We start from the raw sequence: 19451 nt of genomic DNA, 5'->3' as shown, positions 1-19451 counted from the left end.
GCAACATCTTTCAATAAAATGCATTTTATACAACCTCAGGCCATTAAAGATCTCAGTGGCATTTAACTGATAAGTTATATTTCACTGATGCATGTTTTCCCCATTTTAAAAACTAAAATGTATTATCCTCTCCCACATCATCTTCATTGGTGCACAGTATTTAATCTAAGAACAGAAAGTTAAGAGTAGTGAGGATTAATCTCTGAATTTAAATGCACATAACCTACAAAGCGTCATCAGATCCTGCAAGAAATACAACACCTCCTTGTGAATTTAGTGCTTGTCAGAGGGGTATGCAGGGAGGTGGTGGCAATACTGTTTAACCAAAGGTTGGCTGCAGAGGTAGAAGCAATGCAACCTTCCTTTATATTTTCTGGTGAAGCCAGTATCAGAGACAAGAATTCCCTTTACCTATACTCAATGCCACCTCTGACCAGAATAACATCAACAAACAGGGTGAAATGTGATAGTTACTATGTCATAGGTCCTTGGCCACTGAAATCTTACAAATACGTTATCAAATCACCTTTTTGGTACCTACAACTAAGCAGCTAAAACCTAGTCATGTGTCTTCTGGATTTTCAGTTACAATAAGACAAGTTTAGTTGTAAGTGACCTAAACAGAAGAAACTTCACATCCTATAACTAAACTTGTCAAAATACCATTGAAGATGGCAAAACCATTCACAAACGTTTAGCGTAGTACTACAAGACAGAAATCAGCACTACATATCCACATTTTATAGACAGAAAACAAAAGCACACTAATGCACATGTTATCCACACAGGAGAAATCTAAATCTTTCCTTTTCGAAGCCTGTTTGATACTTTACATACAACTGTTTGACCCTTCAGCCTAAGGGAATCAACACAACTACGTATATATTTAAAAACACTCAGCTTTCCTTCAGCCAAGAACTAACCCAGAGAAATACCAACACACCTGTAGAAATCACTCTCTGGGTCACTGTGCCTCAGCTGAAATGGCATTTTGGAGGTCTTGCTATCCAGAGGAAGCAGGTCATCAGGGAGAGGTGGAGAGGCCGGACAAGATGGCAGAGGTTCATTGTCTTCAGTTTTTATGCCCTCCACTTGCTGCTGGTTTTGAGCCTGAGCCATGGAGATCAGGCTGCGCAGCCGCCTGTTGTGCTGGATGAGCTGAATGGTGTGAATTGTGAGGCTGCAGGGCTCCGAGGGGACGTCCAACATGGTGGTTGGCCGGGGTTTGTTTGCAGATGGCTGATGCAGTGGAGGATCTTGGACTTCCACAGTACGAAACTCACGCTGAAGCAGGTCAAAGGAGCTGCGGTTGGCCTGGTTAGATGAAACCGGAATCTCACCCCAATATCGCAGCATTTTTACAGAGATCACGTATCGTCCTCAGAGCCCAGAAGGCAGCTACCAAATACTGCAGTACAAAGGAGCCTTGTCACAAGGAAAAGCACTAGGCTTTGGGCAGCAACAGAAAGTGGAGCTGGGATGATGCTCTGAATAAAGCAACTTGTGACTGCCAAGAAAGCTGTCGCTCAGAGCCTCACTGAGCAGTGCAGTTTCCACGATGGCATCAGGATGCAAGCCTGGCATTTACCAGATTACATTGCTGCTTCTCCTGGGGGGGGGGGGGGGGGGGGGGGAGAAAGAAACGCACCCGTGAGGCAGCAATTATTTCTGTTTGTAACAGGGGCTGGTGTGGCTCCACCTGGGCCACACCGGCACCTCGCTAAGCGGGACCCACGGCGCGCCCTGATTCGCGTGGAGAAACTTTGGGGGGCCCACTCGGCTCGCCCGCCGTCCCCGCAAGGCCCCGCCACCCGCCCGCCCGCCCTCCCTCCCCCCCCGGGCCCAGCTCTGGGCCCGCGGCTGCCCCGCACCCCGGCCCGCGGGTCGCCACGGCGGCACCAAGCCAGCCCGCCCGGCGCGGAGCTCCCCCCCGCGCCGTACCCCGCAGCACCCCCACCGCTCCGCTCCCGGCCGCTGAGCCGGAAGTCGGGCCCAGTCCGCTACCAGAAGCGGCTCCCCCGCCACCAGCTCTCCTTCGCTCCGGGAGGAGGAAAGCGATCACCGCTGCCGCTCCCGCCTCCTCTGCCGCTGTTTCCCTCCCAGTCTTACCCCTTACGCTACCCTGGGCCGTGGATGAGGCAGCGGCACGACCCCCTGGAGCTGCGCCCTACCCCCGGTACTGCAGGCGCAACGGTACTCGTCCCCGGACGACTCTATTTAGGAACGGACCCGGGAAGATGGCGGAGGTCGCGGAGGCGGCGGCCGAGCCCGCCGCCTTCAAGCGCCCGAGCCGCCCGCTGCCCGCCGCGCCCCGCGCCGCAGAGGGCGGCGAGCCCAGCCCGCCGCCCCCCCGCCCTGCCGCCGCGCCGCGCTACGAGGAGCCGCCATGGGGCAGCTGCCCGCCGGCCGGCGCCGGCTACGGGCTGGAGGTGCTGAAGGGCGGCGTGGCGCTGGGCTCGGTGCGGCTCGAGGGCCGCAGTTGGTTCCTGGTGGGGCGGCTGCCCGGCTGCGCCCTGGCCCTGGAGCACCCCTCGGTGTCGCGGCACCACGCCGTGCTGCAGTACCGCGGCGCTGGCTGCTCCCCCGACGGTCCCAGCGGCGCCGATGCCGCCGGCTTCTACGTGTACGACCTGGGCAGCACCCACGGCACCTTCCTCAACAAGGCGCGGGTGCCGCCCCGCACCTACTGCCGGGTGCGGGTGGGCCACGGGCTCCGCTTCGGCGGCAGCTCCCGCCTCTTCCTCCTGCAGGTGGGTTGGGGCCCGGGCGGCCCCTCCGCACTCCCTGGGCCGTGTGCCGGGTGACCCGTGTGGTGCAGGCTTACCCGGATCAACCTCGGGAATTTACCCGGCCCCATCTACGTATCCGTGGCCGCTCGGGGTGAAAGCTGCTTCTGAGGTGTGAGGCGGTTTGGGTGCTTTGGAAGCAGCCCAGCGCTGCCGTGGTTGTTTTGCTGTGGAAAAGTAGTCAGCTGTAGGTATTGGCTGCTGGCTCTGCGGTGGGGTTTGGGGCTGAAGGACAGAGTAGGGCCGCTGCTGCGTTGCCCTGGTGCACTGGGCACAGGGCAGCTCTGCCGAGGGCTCAGCGTGAGAACAGGCATGGCAGCTTCTGCCGATGTGCAGTGAGCACAAAAGGCGTTTCTCTCCAACAGTGTGATGCATCAGTAAGGTAAAGCACTAATGTGTCTTTGTGAACAAGAGCAGCTTTTATTAGCAGGAGCTTAGAGAGCACTTGGTGTGCCCTACATGCGCTTCAGAAGCTGCTCGTTCTTCACATTCTCCCATGTGGCACTGATGGAAATTTTTGCCTTCTGCCATTAAAATACAGTTATATTTGATATTGATCTGACTACAAGTACACAATAATGCTCCTTTCTCCCCACCCACCCCCCCCCCCCGGAAAGGGAGTTAAAACTAATATATTTGGGATGCAAACCATAACAAATGGTCTAATGATTCCACTTTTTGAAGAGCACTATAATGATTTGTTTGTTATTGTACATAATCTGCACATGTGTTCAAAATACTTCTTTTCTTTGTTTCTTTTAAAAAACACTTATGCTAAGTTACTGTTTGTGACTTAGGGACCCAAAGAGGACCTGGAGTGTGAGTCAGAGCTAACTGTGACTCAACTGAAGGCACTGCATAAGCAGCAGCAAGCGAAGTTAGAAAAGACAATGTTGGGAGAGGACTCTGATGAAGAAGATGAAAAAGAGGAGAGAAGCGAGAGGAGTCAGAACACTGATATGAGCTGCTCGTGGGGAATGGGTAAGTGGTGATGTATAAATCAGCTGACACTCCTTGGATGGTCTTTCAGCCAGTTTTCAGTGAATGCTAGGGTTGAAATTCCAGCTGGTTGCTAAGTGTTCCGATCCAGTGGAAGTTCTTGAGTACAAAATAATCCTTTTCCTTTTAAAAAGAAGAGTGCTGTGAGAAGGCAAGCTTATATCTGGTGAGAAGTATGCTAGAGCTCCTTTTAAAAGGAAGAAGGTAATTTGTCTACACCAATAAAGGGCCATGAAACTGAGAGTTTAGTTTAATGTTTTGTATTTTGTTCCTGTGATGATGTCCACACTTTTGCCCGAGAGGTGAAATGTAATTGCTTGAGACATCTATGCAGTATAGCTGTCCTTAAATTTAAACAGGAAGTCCACATCTTAAAGCTGGATAAATTGTGATTAATGAGCTTTTCAGTACAAAATGAGTTGGCCTTTTGAATGGAAATGTATAAGCACATAAACCCTTGAAAGCGCTGAAACTGCAGTGATGTTCGTCTGCGAAACTGTATCTTATGACGGAATAACTAATAGCAAAAAAGAAGCAGGGTTTTGGTGGGGTTTTTTTTGATTGGATGCAGAAATAATTTTTTTGCACTTTTATGTATCCTTCTAGGGGAGGATGCTGAGGAGGATGGGGTTGAAGAAAACCCCATTGCTATTGATTTTCAGGATGTACAAGATGCCTTCTATATGAAAGATCCTAGGAAGGCCTTACAGGGCTTTTTTGACAGAGAAGGTACTATTTTTTCTTCTTTTTTTTTTTTTAATTAAATGTAATTTTTTTCTATTTAGCAAAGCGTGCTGTTTGTGCTCATGTGTTTCCTTTGGGATTTAAGGTATGGGAGCAAAACTTTTCTGTTACATTGTGGGTAAGGTTTTTTGTTTGGTCAAGTTGGGGGGGGTGTTGGTGGTGGTTTATTTTTGGGGGGGTTGGGTTTTTTTATTATTAAAACTTAGCTTACCATTTTATATCTGAGACTTAGTTACTAATTCCTAAACTGGGAGTTGCAGGGAACACCTTGTATTCCTCTGGAGTGATGCTCAAACCACACCCATGCTTTGAAGCTATGCTGAAAAATCCAAACCTGTCAAATTCCAGACTTCTGTTTGGAGATGGCTATGATTGTGAGATAGAATTGGAAAGTATAAAAAGACAAAAGGCAATAATGAATTGGTCTAAACTTTCAATGGTTGCTGGCGAAACTTACAGATGACTCACTTATTTGCTGAAGTGAATCTGTGAATCCAGACTGCAAACTGTCATTACTTCAATATCATTTACTTTAATACATGCAGAGGCAAGACTCTTTTTTCCTTGAACTACATCTTCCTGAACAGGCCACTTAGAGGTGGTTTTTGTTGTTGCTGTTGTTGTTGTGTTTTTTTTTTTTTATCTGAAAAGACTTGATTGTGAAAAACAACCAAATAAGCATAATACCAACTGAAGATCCCATGGCTTAAAAAAAAAAAAAAGTCTCAGATTCAGTCCTTTGATATGTAACAAGGGCATTTTATCTCTTTTGTTTAACCATGATATTCCTCTCTGCTGTAAAGATTATTCCTGCTTATTTCAATTTTGGTTACTACATCAACTTTCTTTTCCTCTCTAGGAGAAGAGTTAGAGTATGAATATGATGATCGTGGGCACAATAGCTGGGTATGCAAAATCAAGTATGTATCTCTCCATTCGCTTTTGTACATAGAAGCTGACTTCATTGAATTCACAAACAAAAGCTGAAAGAATTACTTGTCTTGTCACACTTGGTAAGGATACCAGCTGGAATTAGACATAAGCCCTGATACTGAGGCAGAAGTTCAAGGATCAGTGTCTAGTTCTGTATCTGCACTCCTTTCTGGTCTGGCAGCAGTTGATTTTCCTTAGAGATGAAAATTGGGAAAGCAAGAGTCTAGGTTCTTTCAGTTCCCCTTGTTTTGAGAAATATGTGAAATTGAAATACAAGAGAAGAAACCAGGAGACTATCTTTCAATTCCTAATGGGGGAGAGAAAAAAAATCGTAACATTCTACTGTGTACCCAATTTCAGTTCTTTTATGGTATAAAAGATGGGTTCCTGTAAGAGGCCACAAATGTCGTTCTTTTATAAGACAGGAGAAGGTGAGATGGAAATTAAGTCAACAGAATAGGTCTCAAATGGATAGGTACAACATTGCAATGATTGTACTGCTTAGGAAACCTTTGCTTCAGCATAGAAAATATTTGTTACTGGTGTGGTATGGATGCAAGATATTGGTGCTTAAAGTGATTCAGGGATTGACGTTTAACCTTTTAACTTCTTGTATTCCAAATGGAATGAATACAGGAAGAATTAGTGTTTGGACTAGTGAAATAAAAATTTACTTGCATGCTTTAGGAGATCTGTGCTTGTGTTTTGATTGGTACTGTATGAAATGAAAAGTGAAAATATTTAACCCACAAAAAAAGACTACAGTGAAATGGAAAGAACAATGCTAACATGATAAATAAAATATCTGAGTAGCATCCGTGAGAAGCTGTTTGTATCTGAGCTGTTCTCTGATCCTTCAAACTGAACAGGTTGCCTGTGGATGATGCATCAGGAAAGCAGCTGGTGGCAGAGGTTCTCCATTCGGGAAAGAAGAAGGAAGCAATGATACAGTGCGCATTGGAAGCTTGCAGGCTACTTGATGCTCGGGGAGTATTGAGGCAAGAAGCAGGTGAATAACTAGTCAAATGCCGTAATTGTTCTAAAAGCCCTAAATTAGGGATTTGAGATTGCCATCTTGAATTTGTTTTATTGCTCAGTGGTATGTAAATCACTTTGTTTCTTGCCTTCTCCCTTACCTTTCCCAGTATCCCGAAAAAGGAAATCAAAGAACTGGGAAGATGAGGATTTTTATGACAGTGATGATGACACCTTCCTTGATCGAACTGGTGCTGTAGAAAAGAAACGACTGAACAGAATGAAAAAAGCTGGTAAAATAGAAGAAAAACCAGAGACTTACGACTCCCTGGTAAGAAGAATTATTATGACGTGCCAGGCTTATTCTCTCATGCATGTTTTTATTACTAAGAAGGAAAATAAAAAATATTTCCTGATCTTTCTCTGTTAGCTTAAACTCCAATATAATTTCAGACCTTTAGCTCTCAATTGGCCAAGTTAGAATAAAATAGTGGGGTTTTGATTTGTGGACAATATCTGTAAATACCTGAAAATATTGTTTGCTTTATATATATATTCTAGTGGAAGCATACTGTCTTGCTTTTGCCTGTGTATTATTGCCTTCCACTTGGCGGATCATGGCAGTGCGTGAATGAAATACCAGAACAGGATACTTTTACAATAGTTTTAAAGCATCAGAAAATAATTGCAAGCTTTCAAGTGCACAGGGCACATCCCAAAGAAGGATCTCATTCTGCTTCAAAGAATAAGCAGCCTGGACTGACAGGCATGTGACAACTGAAAGTTCTACACAGACAATAGGGTGTGGGGGAGCAGGGATAGGGAGGGTTGGAGGATCACGGTGGTGATATAACATTGCTGCAGAAGCATTATACGTATATTTGTCTTTCAGAAAGAAAATTATTTGAACAGTATGTGAAAGGGATGAGAAGTTGTTTAGGAACAATCTAGACTATAATTTTTTCAGCCCAGAAACTCCTGGTCAAAGATCAGAAGTAGAAGAATTGAGATAATTTGCTAGGATATTTGAATAACTTTTAAAAGGGGATTTTAAGAAGATAAAAAGATCTCAGAAGTGTGTTGTTCTTTCATAGGTCACAAAGCTAAATGAAGCTGAAAATGAGCTTTCTGAGATAACAGAGAAACTGAAGGCTTCAGGGAAAGGTAAGGCATGAAGTTCATTTGATCGTAGTGCTTTCCATAATGAACAATAAAGACATGAAAAAGTATGTTATGGATTTCTGTCTTAAGTACTCTTTTTTTTTAGTGTCCATTTTTCACAAAGGGATAGGAAGATTTGCAGGTCACTGAGTTAGCTGGAGAGGATACTTATGCTCTTCATCCAGTAGTTATGTACGGTGTTTGTATAGTCGCTTGCTAATGAATGCAGCTTTTTCCAAAGCAAGCAACATCTAAGTTAAGGTAAGGAAGTGAGTGTACAAGCTCCTGGAGCTTAAGAGGGTGGGCATTATTACTGTTTATCTGCCTGTATTAGTGAAACTGATCCAGTTTTTTCCACTCCCTCCAAAACCATTTATAATCGAATAGCAAACAACTGACAGAAAAGACAGTATCTTTTATTTCACTTCTGTCGTTGTAAATGTACCTTAAAAAGGAAAGGTGGGAGAAGAGGAGTGTGGAGTCAAAGCAGTTGACACTTAGCCTCTATGTTCAATGGACTTGCTAGCTTATAAGAGGGTGCCATTCAGTTCTAGGATTATGCCTTTGTGTACAAAGGCAGAGCCTTTCTGAAGTGGTGGTTGTGTATGGTAGTGAGTTAGATTTAAAAGCTATACAAATAGCTGCATTTTGCTTTCTGTTACTGATGATGTCTGGTGGAATAACAGGAAGGCATGAAGGAAATGTGTTTAGGCTGGCTCTTCGTACAAAAACCTTTTTAACAGAGTTGGCATTAATAAAGGTTGCAATGTCAGTTTGTCAGAAGACAAACCTCTCTCCAAGAAGCCTAGCAACAATCTGACATCTGGGCTATCTTTTGTGCATTATATGGGTATGTTTCTAGTAATTCAGCTCCACACCAAAACTCATTTGTATCAACATTTTTGTTGGTGATTGATTATACCAGATCACTGTTCAGTGAACAGTAGTGTTCCACTGAAAGTTCTGATGAGTTGGTTCCGTGTGTTTGAAGGAATAGTTTTCAGCATGACTGTTCTGAGTAGTTAACGATTGACTAGCAAGAGAAGCTAATGCTTTATATCGACTGAAACATGTAATTCCAAGCTTTCATATATTATGATGCCTTTGTTTTTGCTGATACTGTTTATCAACAAGACTAATCATATTGTAATAGAGGCTGGGATAAGGAAGAATCAGTTTATAGACTTCTACTAACACCATATAATTCTGATATATGTTATCATGGTTTGGTAAATTGTAACTGGTTACACAGCTAGAACCTTAGAAAAATTGCAGTCTCAGCACTTACTGCAATACAGAGTAATTCAGTATTGGATGGGAATTTCCTAGAACTAGGCCAGGATACAACATAGCAAATATTGCATCATCAGTTACTTTGGGGGGGGGGGGGTGTTCTAGATACTCAGGGTAATCACAGATGCCAAGTACAAGCATAAGCCAGGAGCGTGTGTATTGATCATGGGTGATTCTTACCGCTATCATGAGCCGTCTGGCAAAGCTGCTGCATTACATACAGTTCTGAAACCTTAACACACTTTTTCTTGCTCTGAATGATTATTTGTAGCCTAAGGGCAAGAGCGTAGAGAGACCAATGAGTGAATGACAGGCTAAATTGTAACACCTCTTACCAAGCACTTGGAGAAATTAAGTAGTTGTCTAAGAAATTGCAGTAGAAGTTCACAAATTGTTCTCTGGAGTTCTTCAGGGCTAATTACTGATGGACTGACTTGGTATTTCTCATTCACTGATGCAGCTGAATGAAAATCAAATACATAGAACTCTTCAGTCTCATTTTTGTTTTCATCTTCAGAAGAAAACTATCAATAAGTTGATGGTGCAGTAAAATAATCCTATAGCTTTTTTCACTGGAATATAAAGTATAATAGCCATGATCGATTCACTGCCTAGCGATGTCAAGTTTTATTTCTGTAGTGTAGAAAACTGCTGCAACAGATACCAAATGCTAACAGTAACTCTGTAAGCTGAACTACCTGATCTTAGGCACTGTTGGTGGAATCAAACAGAGAATCCTCTTCACAAGAAAGGGTGATCTGACTCGCTGAAGATCACTCACTGACTGAAGCACTTACACTGTTCTGCAGCTAAAGAAGCAAGCTGTGGAACTATATCTTTAATTGGTCTGAATTATCTGACTAGACACTAAACCATATCTTTGAAATTCGGTGTTTAAATTAAATGATCATTCTGCTTAGCTCCTGCATGCTACAAGTTTCAGACTGGTTGTTAACAATACCTTTTCATTGATGGTTTTTGTCTTGGCTCATAAAAATAGTTAAGAGGAAAAAGAAGAGTATTTCTATCTGAATTTCTTTTATAACATGTTTTGTCATCATTTATATTTGTGTGGAGATGGATGCTACAACTGTTTCTTATCTTTTGAAGCCTCCTAATTCTGTATATCTTTGAACAGTTACTGTTGTGGCTTTCATATATTTGAAAATTGTAAATTGTGGTTTGTTCTAGATCAGAAATACCCTTTTCAACTGAGTCCATTTGTAAACATGAGTCTTATCAGACTTTTCTCTAAATATTTAAAGTCATGTAAAACTGCTTGAATATGTACTCTTAATAACTTCTACTATTTTATTTGTACACATTTAAAATTTCAAGTGCTCCCTAACTAGCTCAATTTGAACTGAAAATGACTCATTGGTCACATAATTATGCTTGTGCATATATACATAAATGCTTATAATGCAGCAAATAAATATCGGATTTGCCACTTTTCATACAATATTAAAAGGCAGAAGACTGCCTGTCAAAAGGCTTGTTAAAATTCTAGCAACAACATTTTTCTTTGTTTGCCTTCAAGTTATTTTTGAACACCATATAAAAACTTCTGAAGCATTGTTCAAGCCCAAGAAAGGATTTTTTCCTGGGCTTTTTTGTTTGGTTATTTGAAATTCATATGTCAGAATTCTGTATTTATTTTCCTTAGTCATTAGAGCTTTAGTTTTTCCTCCTGAGTTTTATTTTAATTAGTCAAATATGCATAGAATTATTAATATTTGAAATCAGGTGGAGTAGAAAGACTATTGTTACTTTTTCAAGTACAGAACAGTGTTTTCTTGTTAGAAAACCCAGTCAAAACAAAGCTAAATTTTGTGTGATTGGCCTAACGTATGAAAATATTCTTGTATGCACTCAGTCATCCAGGGGTAGCAGGCAGCATCATGTGTTGATTCATTTCAAGCTTTGCAAGCATTATTACATAAACATTCCAGGAAAGCCGAAATGGGATTCCCCATGCAGTGGTGTGGGATTCTTTGTAGCTGTGTTTATTTTAGTCTTTGACTACAAAAAGAACCCATACACCACTTTTTTTTAGGGACAGCAGATCCTGAAGTGAGATGCACAACCTAGAATAGAGACACTTATAAAGAAACATTCAGTTTTAAGAGAGGCTTTGTTAGTGGATTAAAGTTTACTGTCAGGCTTTTGTTAGGAGAAATGCTTTCATCTTTCCGGGGCTAACAACCTCCATTATTTCACTGTTCAACAGAAACTTGCAGAGAGGATAGTTGTTCCTATATACCTTATTCTCTAAAGGTAGGACTTGATGAGTACAACTCTCATCTCCCCACCTGTAACAATATGTATCTTCCCTTTATCTTGCCTAGTCCAGTCCCAGCCAGCAGCTCAAGATTCTTTGGATGAATTCATGACCGAAATAAAATCAGGATGTACCTTAGACAGTGTGGCACGAAAGAAGCTTCACTTGCGGTCGTTTGAACTGAAGAAAGAGCAACAGAGACTCAAAGGATTAATAAAGCTTGTCAAGCCTGCAGAACTGCCTGAGCTGAAGCCCCAGTAAGTCTTGGCTAAAGTGCAAAGCCATTATTTTTACCATTGTTGTTATCCATGGGCAGTTGTGCAAGCCCAGTAAATAGAGAGCTTTCCAAACACAAAAGCACGACGACCTTCCAAACTACCTGGTTCATCTCTTTAAAAAGCAGCTGTGCCTTTTGGCTGTTGCAGCATCTGTGGTTGAGGCAGATGTACCGCAACGCTGGACTAAGATAAGCCCACACTGGGAGGATGAAAGGGGAAAGGGATTGGAAGCATGGTGTCAGCTTTTTTAATTTTTTTTCCCAACCTGCATCCAAAAGGAACTGAAGAATTTTACAGGTATTATGTGCAACATGAAAACCACTTCCACTCCATGAAATGTACCTGGAAGTCAAGCGTAGCGGCTGTTCAACAACTGCCTAGCAGTGCTACTGCACTTCAAAAGGGTGTGTGCTGCGCTCATCATTTGCTAGTGGCAGCTTGATTAGAGGTTTAATTACTTAATTAATTTACTTAAATTGAGTTTTGGCCTTGAGTGTGGTTTTATATATACATATATGTTATATAGATACATTAGTATGTGTGTGCAATTGAATTTGAGGGAGTCTGTGTGATATAGATTTTTTTTTTCCTTATTTATTTATTTTTTTGCTTCCTGTTATGGCAAGTGCCTGAATCCTACAACATGTATATAGGATGGAGGAGTCATTTCCTGCAGCTTCCTCCTTGGATGGTGCAAGTGAGAGAGAAATAGAATGATTTTTATATATCCACTTCTAATTCGCAGATTTTTTTGCATTTGTTAATATAAGACTTGTTTGATACTTTGTACGCTCTTTTTCTTTGTGTGCTCTTTTTCTTTGTATCTAATTTTTATTAGGAGTGGGAGTCATAGTCTGGAAGCAAAGAGCAAGCCTAAAAAGATTGCCCTGCCTCTCTTTGGTGCAATGAAAGGGGGAAGCAAATTCAAGCTGAAAACTGGAAGCCTAGGGGTAAGTTGGACTCATAAGTGCTGAGAGTCAGAGGCTATTCTCAGACACCTTCTCAGGCTATGGAGACTGTAGGTGGCAACCGTGCCTTCTCACAGGCATGGAACCAGCATGGAGGCGCAAGCCTGCGGCAGTGGAACATGCACAGGGCAGCAAGCAGTGGCTGTTGGATGTTGTTTGCTGCCAGCAGTTGCCATTCTGTGCCCTTGTACAGCCAGTTTCCTGGGGCACAGCTGCAGTCAAAAGGCAATGGATCAAGTGGAGGCAGTCTGCGGACATCAGGCTGAACTGTTGCTATACCTCAGCAGCTGGTCCTTTACTTTCTTTTGTTTTTCTTGATCTTATAGCTAAGATCATATCCAAGATTGATTCAGTTTCCAGTGTCCCTCTTATGAAAAGACTGCACTCCTTGTCTATGGACTAGACATATTTTTTCATCTTCCATCTCTACTAATAACTTTTACTTAAAACCTAACTATTCTTCATCCTGAGAATGTTTCCTAACCAGCTGTCTCTACAACAGTAATATGTGTGCTTTCTCCTGTAGTGAATATGTGACGTCTACCTCCATTTATCTTAGCACTGATGCACAAGTCTTTCTCCCACAGAAGTTGCCTGTTAAGCGTCCAGACATCCCTGAAAGCTTGTTAAAAATGAAAGATGATGGACTGGAGGAGGAGGAAGAAGAGGAAGAAATGGAGGAGGGGCAAGAAGTAGATGCAGTAAACAGCAGAGCATCAAACCTGGAAATGAAAATGACAACAGAGGAAGAAACAGGAAAAGAAACTAATGCTCCTGATGGTTCTCCCTGCAATAACAAGAATCTAGAATCTCTTCAGGATGGTAAACCATTGGTTTTGATTTTTCCAGTAATGAAGCTGAGTCTGTTACTGCTGAATTTTTCAGAGCTATGTGAATCTCCTAAGGTTTGAATTGCTGGTTCTCCAGCAGATTTCTTTTCCATAGATTTTTGCCATGAGTCCAGAGTCTGTGTGCTAACAGCTGAGTTTCACATGGTTCCGGTTGAAACTCTGCTTGGCAGTCAGTTTTTCATGCTTTTGGTGAAATAGAAATCTCCTGGACTCAAGAAAGGTCCTATTTTGATAAGCCCTGCTTTCATTAGATTAAGTGTCCATATGAAAACAATTACAATGTTGGCAGGGAGAGTGACTTAGAAAACAAATGTCTGTGTAAAGCTTCAGATTCGTTTCTAAGGAGGAAAAATAATTTTAAAAGTGGTAATGGAGAGGTATCTTCCTTGTATCTGTGTGGTTTATCTCCAATCCCTCCTTTTCTGTATCAGCTTGATGCATTTGAAAACTCAGTAATGATGTTTCTCAGTAAATGATGTGTTTGATGACAGAAACCTAATTCTAACTTTTTGTCTTAATGCTGGACAGGTTGCTCTTGGAAAGTAGGCTTTAACTGGTCACAAGCTTTTCTTTAATATTGTATTGTGATGGACTTGGTGGATGAAATAATTTGGAGGACTTTTGAGAGAAGAGTTCTTCCTGAGACAAATGTAGCTAAGAGTTCCCTTTTGTACTTTCTCAGGGATGCTAGCGCTCTACTCATCAGACTTACTGCAGAATGCTCACCTAGCTCTTTCTTTTTTCTTTTACAGGGGTTAATTTTCTGCCTGAGTTAAAGATACTAAGGAATAAATCTCAGATGGGACCCTCACAAGAGAAATCTCAAGGTGAGCAATACAATTTAGACTCTATTGTACAGTAGCATGTGGGTTTAGAAACTGTCTAAAGGACTTACTGTCTTCTGTCAGTAGAAGGAAACTAAGCCTAATCTAGAGCCTAAAGAATCTGGAATTGAAATGAAGGATTGTGTTTTGCTTGGGAAGTGGTAAGTGTATGGTGAAGACAGGTCACTTCAACTATGTTTCAGTTCTCCTTGCATTTCATAGCCATTAACTGCTTTGAGATCCTTCGTTTTAAAAAAAAATAGCAAGAGAAGAAAAATAATTTTAATTTAGGAGCATAAACATAATGCTTCCCCCCCTTTACTCTTTTGCAGTAGCTCTTAACACTACAGGACGAAACTTTCTTTTATAAAGTGACAAATACTGCATAACATTAGCTAATAATCTGTTAATGACCCAGATGATCCCTCTAACATGTACACCAAAAAATAAAATCAGATCCTCAAAATGAAGACTGTTTGGTGTACTGAAAATGGAGATCTGTATGAATTTTCTATTTTTTTCATAACTCAGACTCTTAAGAATGTTGTCCTGACCTCATCATCTCATCCATAGACTTAAGCCAAAAGAGTCTCAGTACTTCACAGATTAAGTGGCAGAAAAACAAGGCATACTTCTCCCTTCTGTATTCCTATTGCCTATGTTACTGTAAAGTTATTTTCTTTATTTAAAAAAAAAAAAGGCATGTTGGTCCTGCACGTTTCCTACTGTTTCCTTCTAAATCAGTCACTGCAGTGATTACAGATAGAGAATATCCTTTAGAAAATAAACATCTGACCTTAACTAAAGTGTGTTACAGAATCCCAAATAGAGGAAGGACCTTACTAAACTGCATGCAGGTAGCTGACTTAACAGTGTATTAAACATAAGTTATTAAATCTATGAAAAACTAAACGATGTTCAGCAGTCTTAAGTATGAATTTTGTTGCAGTTAACTGTCTTGGATTTCCTTTTGGATGTATCCATTTTTATGTGAACTTCCTATAAGCTTATTTCTCATAGAAATGGTCATTTGTGATGTGTCATAAAACAGATCTTCTTTCTTGCCAGCATCTGAGGCAGTATATAAGGAACCTGAAGAGACATCTGAGAAAGTTAAGAAAATGAATAGCTCAAGCAAGGTCAGTTATGATACCATGACTCCTGCAGCTTAAGAGTTTCAGGAGATCATTTAGTAGGCTCTTTAGTGAAATAGTAACAATTTGATTGAGTATGACTTGGTGATAGTAGTGCATTTTTGCTGACTAAGACCCAAATGTAGAACCACACACTGCCATTGGACACAGATTTTGGAGTCTCCAATGAAAAGGTAAAGCACAGCATTTCAAGCATGATAGAGGCTCTCAATTCAATTACAATTTTTTTTTTTTCACCTTTTCACTTAGCAGTTAGCCTCTGCTAAATTCTGCTTCTCCTGTATCACAAGTGTTGTAGAATGTAGGTGCTCTCTGGGCTTTGGAATGGCATTGCAAAACTTTCCTTTCAGAATAGCTTGGGAAGCATGTATTGGCTGACACAGAACATGCTGTACTAAAGTTTTAGCTAGTCTGTATTGCCATTATCAAACCTCATCCTTCTCTGTAAGATGTGGAAAGAGGTGAGCCTAAGAGATTGTCTTTTGCAACTAAATTATTACTAAATTTGAGTGGCTGTACCAGATAATGTTCCTCCTGTGCATAAGATTTATATGAAAATGTAAAGTATATGAGCCTTGCACATTTTGGGATGCAGGCAATTTGTGCCTTCCTGGAGCTGGGAAGGAACTTTTCTGACGGCATACGCTTAGCCTAATGACTGTGAGGATCTTCCCTTTAGACAGCATCCCACCCTTCTGCTGACTGCCGTCAAAGATTACTGTACTTGGTGGGCTGTGAGTTCTGACCATTATGACAATTTCTTTGTGGTGACCATCTAATTTTAGCCCTGCACACTTACTTAAAGAAACTTAACTCCCTGCAGCCTGTGTGTGCTAACTGCTGCCTTGTTAGTCCTGGCAAAGAACCTAAGGACTGGGTAGGCACAGCCTTTAGAATTGTCCTTTGTGGCTGGCCTATAAAGCATGTTGATAAAAAAGTAAGAGTAAATTTATACTGTTAAAACCCAAGTTATACCATTTCTATGACTAGGGGGGAGCAAGGCAGCTTCTCATGCTGAGGCAGTCAAGTCAGTGCCTCTCATCAGCATAGAGTTCACTCTAACACTGAGCATTCTCCAAATGGCAGATGACTTAGCTGTATTCTCTCTCCCATCACAAATCACTTTTTTCACATGCTGTCTCTGCCTTGGGGCTCAGATCTTGCATGGAAAATATCAACCAGAAGTCAGCTTTTTTTTTTCTTTTTTAATATTTGAGGAATAACTTTGAATCATGTAAAACTAGAAAAATAATTTAAAAGTGACTGTTCACAAGCCATATTTAAAAACTGTTCAACTCTGAAATCTAATGTTCTGGAAAACACTAGTCTTCCAAAAAAACTGTTTTAGAGGTTAATTTGGGGAAGGAAAGTTCTTGAGGGAATGAAAAATTGCTTCAACTGCATAACTTAAGACTGTGTCATGATACTACAGAGTAATGCAAATCAGTGCTGAATAACTTGGCTACATTTTGAGCTCTTAAGTCTTGCACTCTACAGTTGTATGAATTTTTTTTGATAGCTACATGCAGTTGTTGAAAACAAAAGTTGTTGAGAAAAGGATGCTGATGTGGCAAAACTTAAAAATCTAGGGACAAAAAGACATTGCTTTGTCAACATTTAAATTGCAAGTGACCTGTTTTGGTTTGCTTTGAACATTTCAGTGATGCCAGTGAGACCTGAAAAAATTGGGTTTTCTTTTCTTTTGAAAAACTAAGTTATCCTTATATAACAGCTGAACTTCTACATACTCCAGTTTAAAAGTCACCTTAAACCTGAAGTTTTCAGTGGGATTGCATGTTGAAATCAGTAAAGCACTTGAAAATCCTACTCTAAAGCTTTTCCCTGCATAAAGAAATTCTGTGTTGAATGACACTACCAAACATTAGGATGACAAGATTAAACTGTCCAGAAGTGGCAGGTGGCAATGGTTCTGTTTTGAGGGGGAGACTGGACTGGATGACCTCCAGAGGTCCCATCTAACCAGCATTTCTATTCTTCTGTGAATCCACTGGGAATAAACTGGATCTATCTGAGGGTTTAATGTTTCTTCTTTCCTCTGTATTATTGTTTTCATCCCTGACTCTTGTAGAAATAACCCTCACCTTTCGGTATTTGTCTCTGAATTAATGAGAGATTTAGTGGCTGTGACACACTGCTGGAGGAGTGCAACACCTTAAAAATCTTTTCTCTGTTTGCAGGTCCAACAACCTTTTTTTTCCTCACAGTACCCAGATGACGACCCAGACTACTGCATATGGATTCCTCCTCCAGGTATTGACCATTTCCTTACTGTTTTTAGTCTTATAACTCAAGAATCTACCTAGTAGTCAGGGTGTTCTTGTAACTTCTTGAGAAAAAAAGTAATTCATGAATACTTTACCCAGAACCTGATGTTTTCTGGCATGTTGTGCCCCATATTTGTTGTATGGCCATGCAAGGCTTGCAGTGAAAGACAGGCCATATCTGTAGTAGCTTCATCTCAATGGACAGATAGACCTGAAGTTTGTTTTTCAGTTTTGTAACGCCCGAGAGAACTAACTCCATTCACACATAGTGATATAATGATCTAGTTGAAAGACAAGCTCAAACCTTCACTAGGGATAAATGCTCCAGCAATCTTAGTATTCTCGGTTTTCATAGAAGTCTGTGAAATCTGAAAATCTACTTTGCAGATTTTTGCAAAAATCATTGGAATACACACTGTGGTTCATGTGTTTTGGAGAAAAGTCTTGGTAATGCTTTGGTGAAGGCACTGAATAATTGATGCACACATCCAATTTATGTTAAAGTTGAACAATTTTTTTACTTTAGTTCCAGAGCATTTTTAGCTAAGTGAGGTTATTCTTAAACAGTGTAATGAATTTTCATTTTCTCTAAAATGGAAAATTCATTTTCATGCATTGAGGTTTTCATAGTAAGTTCAAAGCTTAGCTTTAATGTGGTAGATTCATTATTGTAATTTTTATAAGGCTGTTCCGGGCTTATAATATAGATAGGCTCCAAAGGGAATAATAAAAATGAGAATAAATTTTACTGAAGAAAACTATAATCTGATGAATTATCCTTCAATGAAAAGAGTGCAATTCTCTGGCAGATGAATCCACTGGAACAAAACACCTGATTCAGTAACTCAGAGGTCCGATCTGGGATAGCCAAGTGAGCTGTGTCCATAAGAGAGAGCTCCTTTTTCTGTCTCTGCCTGCTAATAATCAGACTTATTTTCTAAGCTGCATAAATAAGAACACCGGGGGGGGGGGGGGGGGGAGGGAGGGGGGAGACGGAGGACGACAAAACAAAACAAACCCAGGAATATGTGATGTAATCTTGACACTATTAGTAAGGTTAAGACAAATTACAAGTATAAATCAAAAGACGATTTGACTTGTAATATCCGCTCTGTCTTTTTATCCTCTTTGTGCTTGTCTGACACAAGCTTTGGTGCTGCCTAGAGGCTATTTTGTACTTGGATACACATTTGTCTTGGATGAGGGGGGAAAAAATAATGCGACTCTTCCTCTTTGTACATTAGGTCAAAGCGGTGATGGCAAGACTCATCTCAATGAAAAATATGGCTACTAAGCTTCAAGCACCCCAGAGTATGTCTGAGGTTTGAAGGACTGCTCAGTTTTGGACTCTTTCACCACACATTAAGCGAGGGATAAAAGAGTTGGTTTTTCAGATGCTGTTCCAAATTCAAGTGCATCAGCAGCCTCTCTGGCTGTTAGCTCACTCTGTGTGTCCTCTCTGTCTTCCAGATACTTTTTTAAAAAGCCCACACATTCTTCTGCCTCTTCTTCTACTTTTAGCCTTGTCCTTTTTATTTGGCTTGAAACTGTACGCTCATTTTTCCTTTTGTAAATAAAAGTATACACTATTAAAAAAATAAACCTCTGTATACTTATAGGCTTGATAAAATTTATTCATGTTGGGTTTATGCAATTAAAATGAGAAAAACTACTGGTTTGCTTCTGTGGCTGCTGTTTGAAAATACTGTCATGGTAAAAACAACCTAAAACTTTTGAGGGGGTGGGGTTTTGTTTTTTTTTTTCCTATGGAAGAAAACCTATTTTGAAAAGAAAACTGGTTTTACTTCTCTCTTGTGCAGTTGCTGGAACTGGAAATGGGGAGCGTACAATGTTATAAAGATGTAGAAACGCCGAAGAACTGCAGGGGCTGGCGCTGCTTATCTTGAATCAGAGGGTAA

At 41.1% G+C, this 19451-nt stretch overlaps 2 protein-coding genes across 5 annotated transcripts in view; one reads left to right on the top strand and one right to left on the bottom strand.

Moving 5' to 3' along the window:
• Window positions 1–2297, bottom strand: part of SUPT7L (SPT7 like, STAGA complex subunit gamma) — a 21792-nt gene extending 19495 nt beyond the window's left edge. Inside the window, exons 1-2 of one of the 3 annotated variants that reach the window (XM_069800353.1) lie at window positions 2110–2297; window positions 944–1609 (exon numbers count right to left, since the gene is read on the bottom strand). In XM_069800353.1, coding sequence (XP_069656454.1) covers window positions 944–1356 — 413 coding nt within the window. In that variant the 5' untranslated portion in view covers window positions 1357–1609; window positions 2110–2297. Of the gene's footprint in view, window positions 1–943; window positions 1610–1871; window positions 2013–2109 lie in introns of those variants that run through there. The other 2 variants (XM_069800351.1, XM_069800352.1) reach the window with 2 other exon arrangements.
• On the top strand, window positions 2212–19451 carry SLC4A1AP (solute carrier family 4 member 1 adaptor protein). Of its 2 annotated transcripts, XM_069800349.1 has the most exons (14): window positions 2212–2750; window positions 3584–3767; window positions 4392–4514; window positions 5389–5449; window positions 6332–6471; window positions 6608–6768; window positions 7532–7601; window positions 11240–11429; window positions 12289–12400; window positions 13006–13240; window positions 14022–14096; window positions 15162–15232; window positions 17446–17518; window positions 18777–19451. In XM_069800349.1, exons 1-14 carry the CDS (start codon window positions 2238–2240, stop codon window positions 18824–18826), a joined length of 2058 nt encoding a protein of 685 aa, XP_069656450.1. In that variant the 5' UTR covers window positions 2212–2237; the 3' UTR covers window positions 18827–19451. The 2 variants fall into 2 exon arrangements, with proteins under 2 accessions (XP_069656450.1, XP_069656451.1); XM_069800350.1 differs by lacking the exon at window positions 15162–15232.

Source organism: Haliaeetus albicilla, chromosome 13 (assembly GCF_947461875.1).
Source record: "Haliaeetus albicilla chromosome 13, bHalAlb1.1, whole genome shotgun sequence".
Classification (NCBI taxonomy): Eukaryota; Metazoa; Chordata; class Aves; order Accipitriformes; family Accipitridae; genus Haliaeetus; species Haliaeetus albicilla.
The sequence above is the reverse complement of the archived record's forward strand: the minus strand, read 5'-3'. Positions and strand labels throughout refer to the sequence as shown.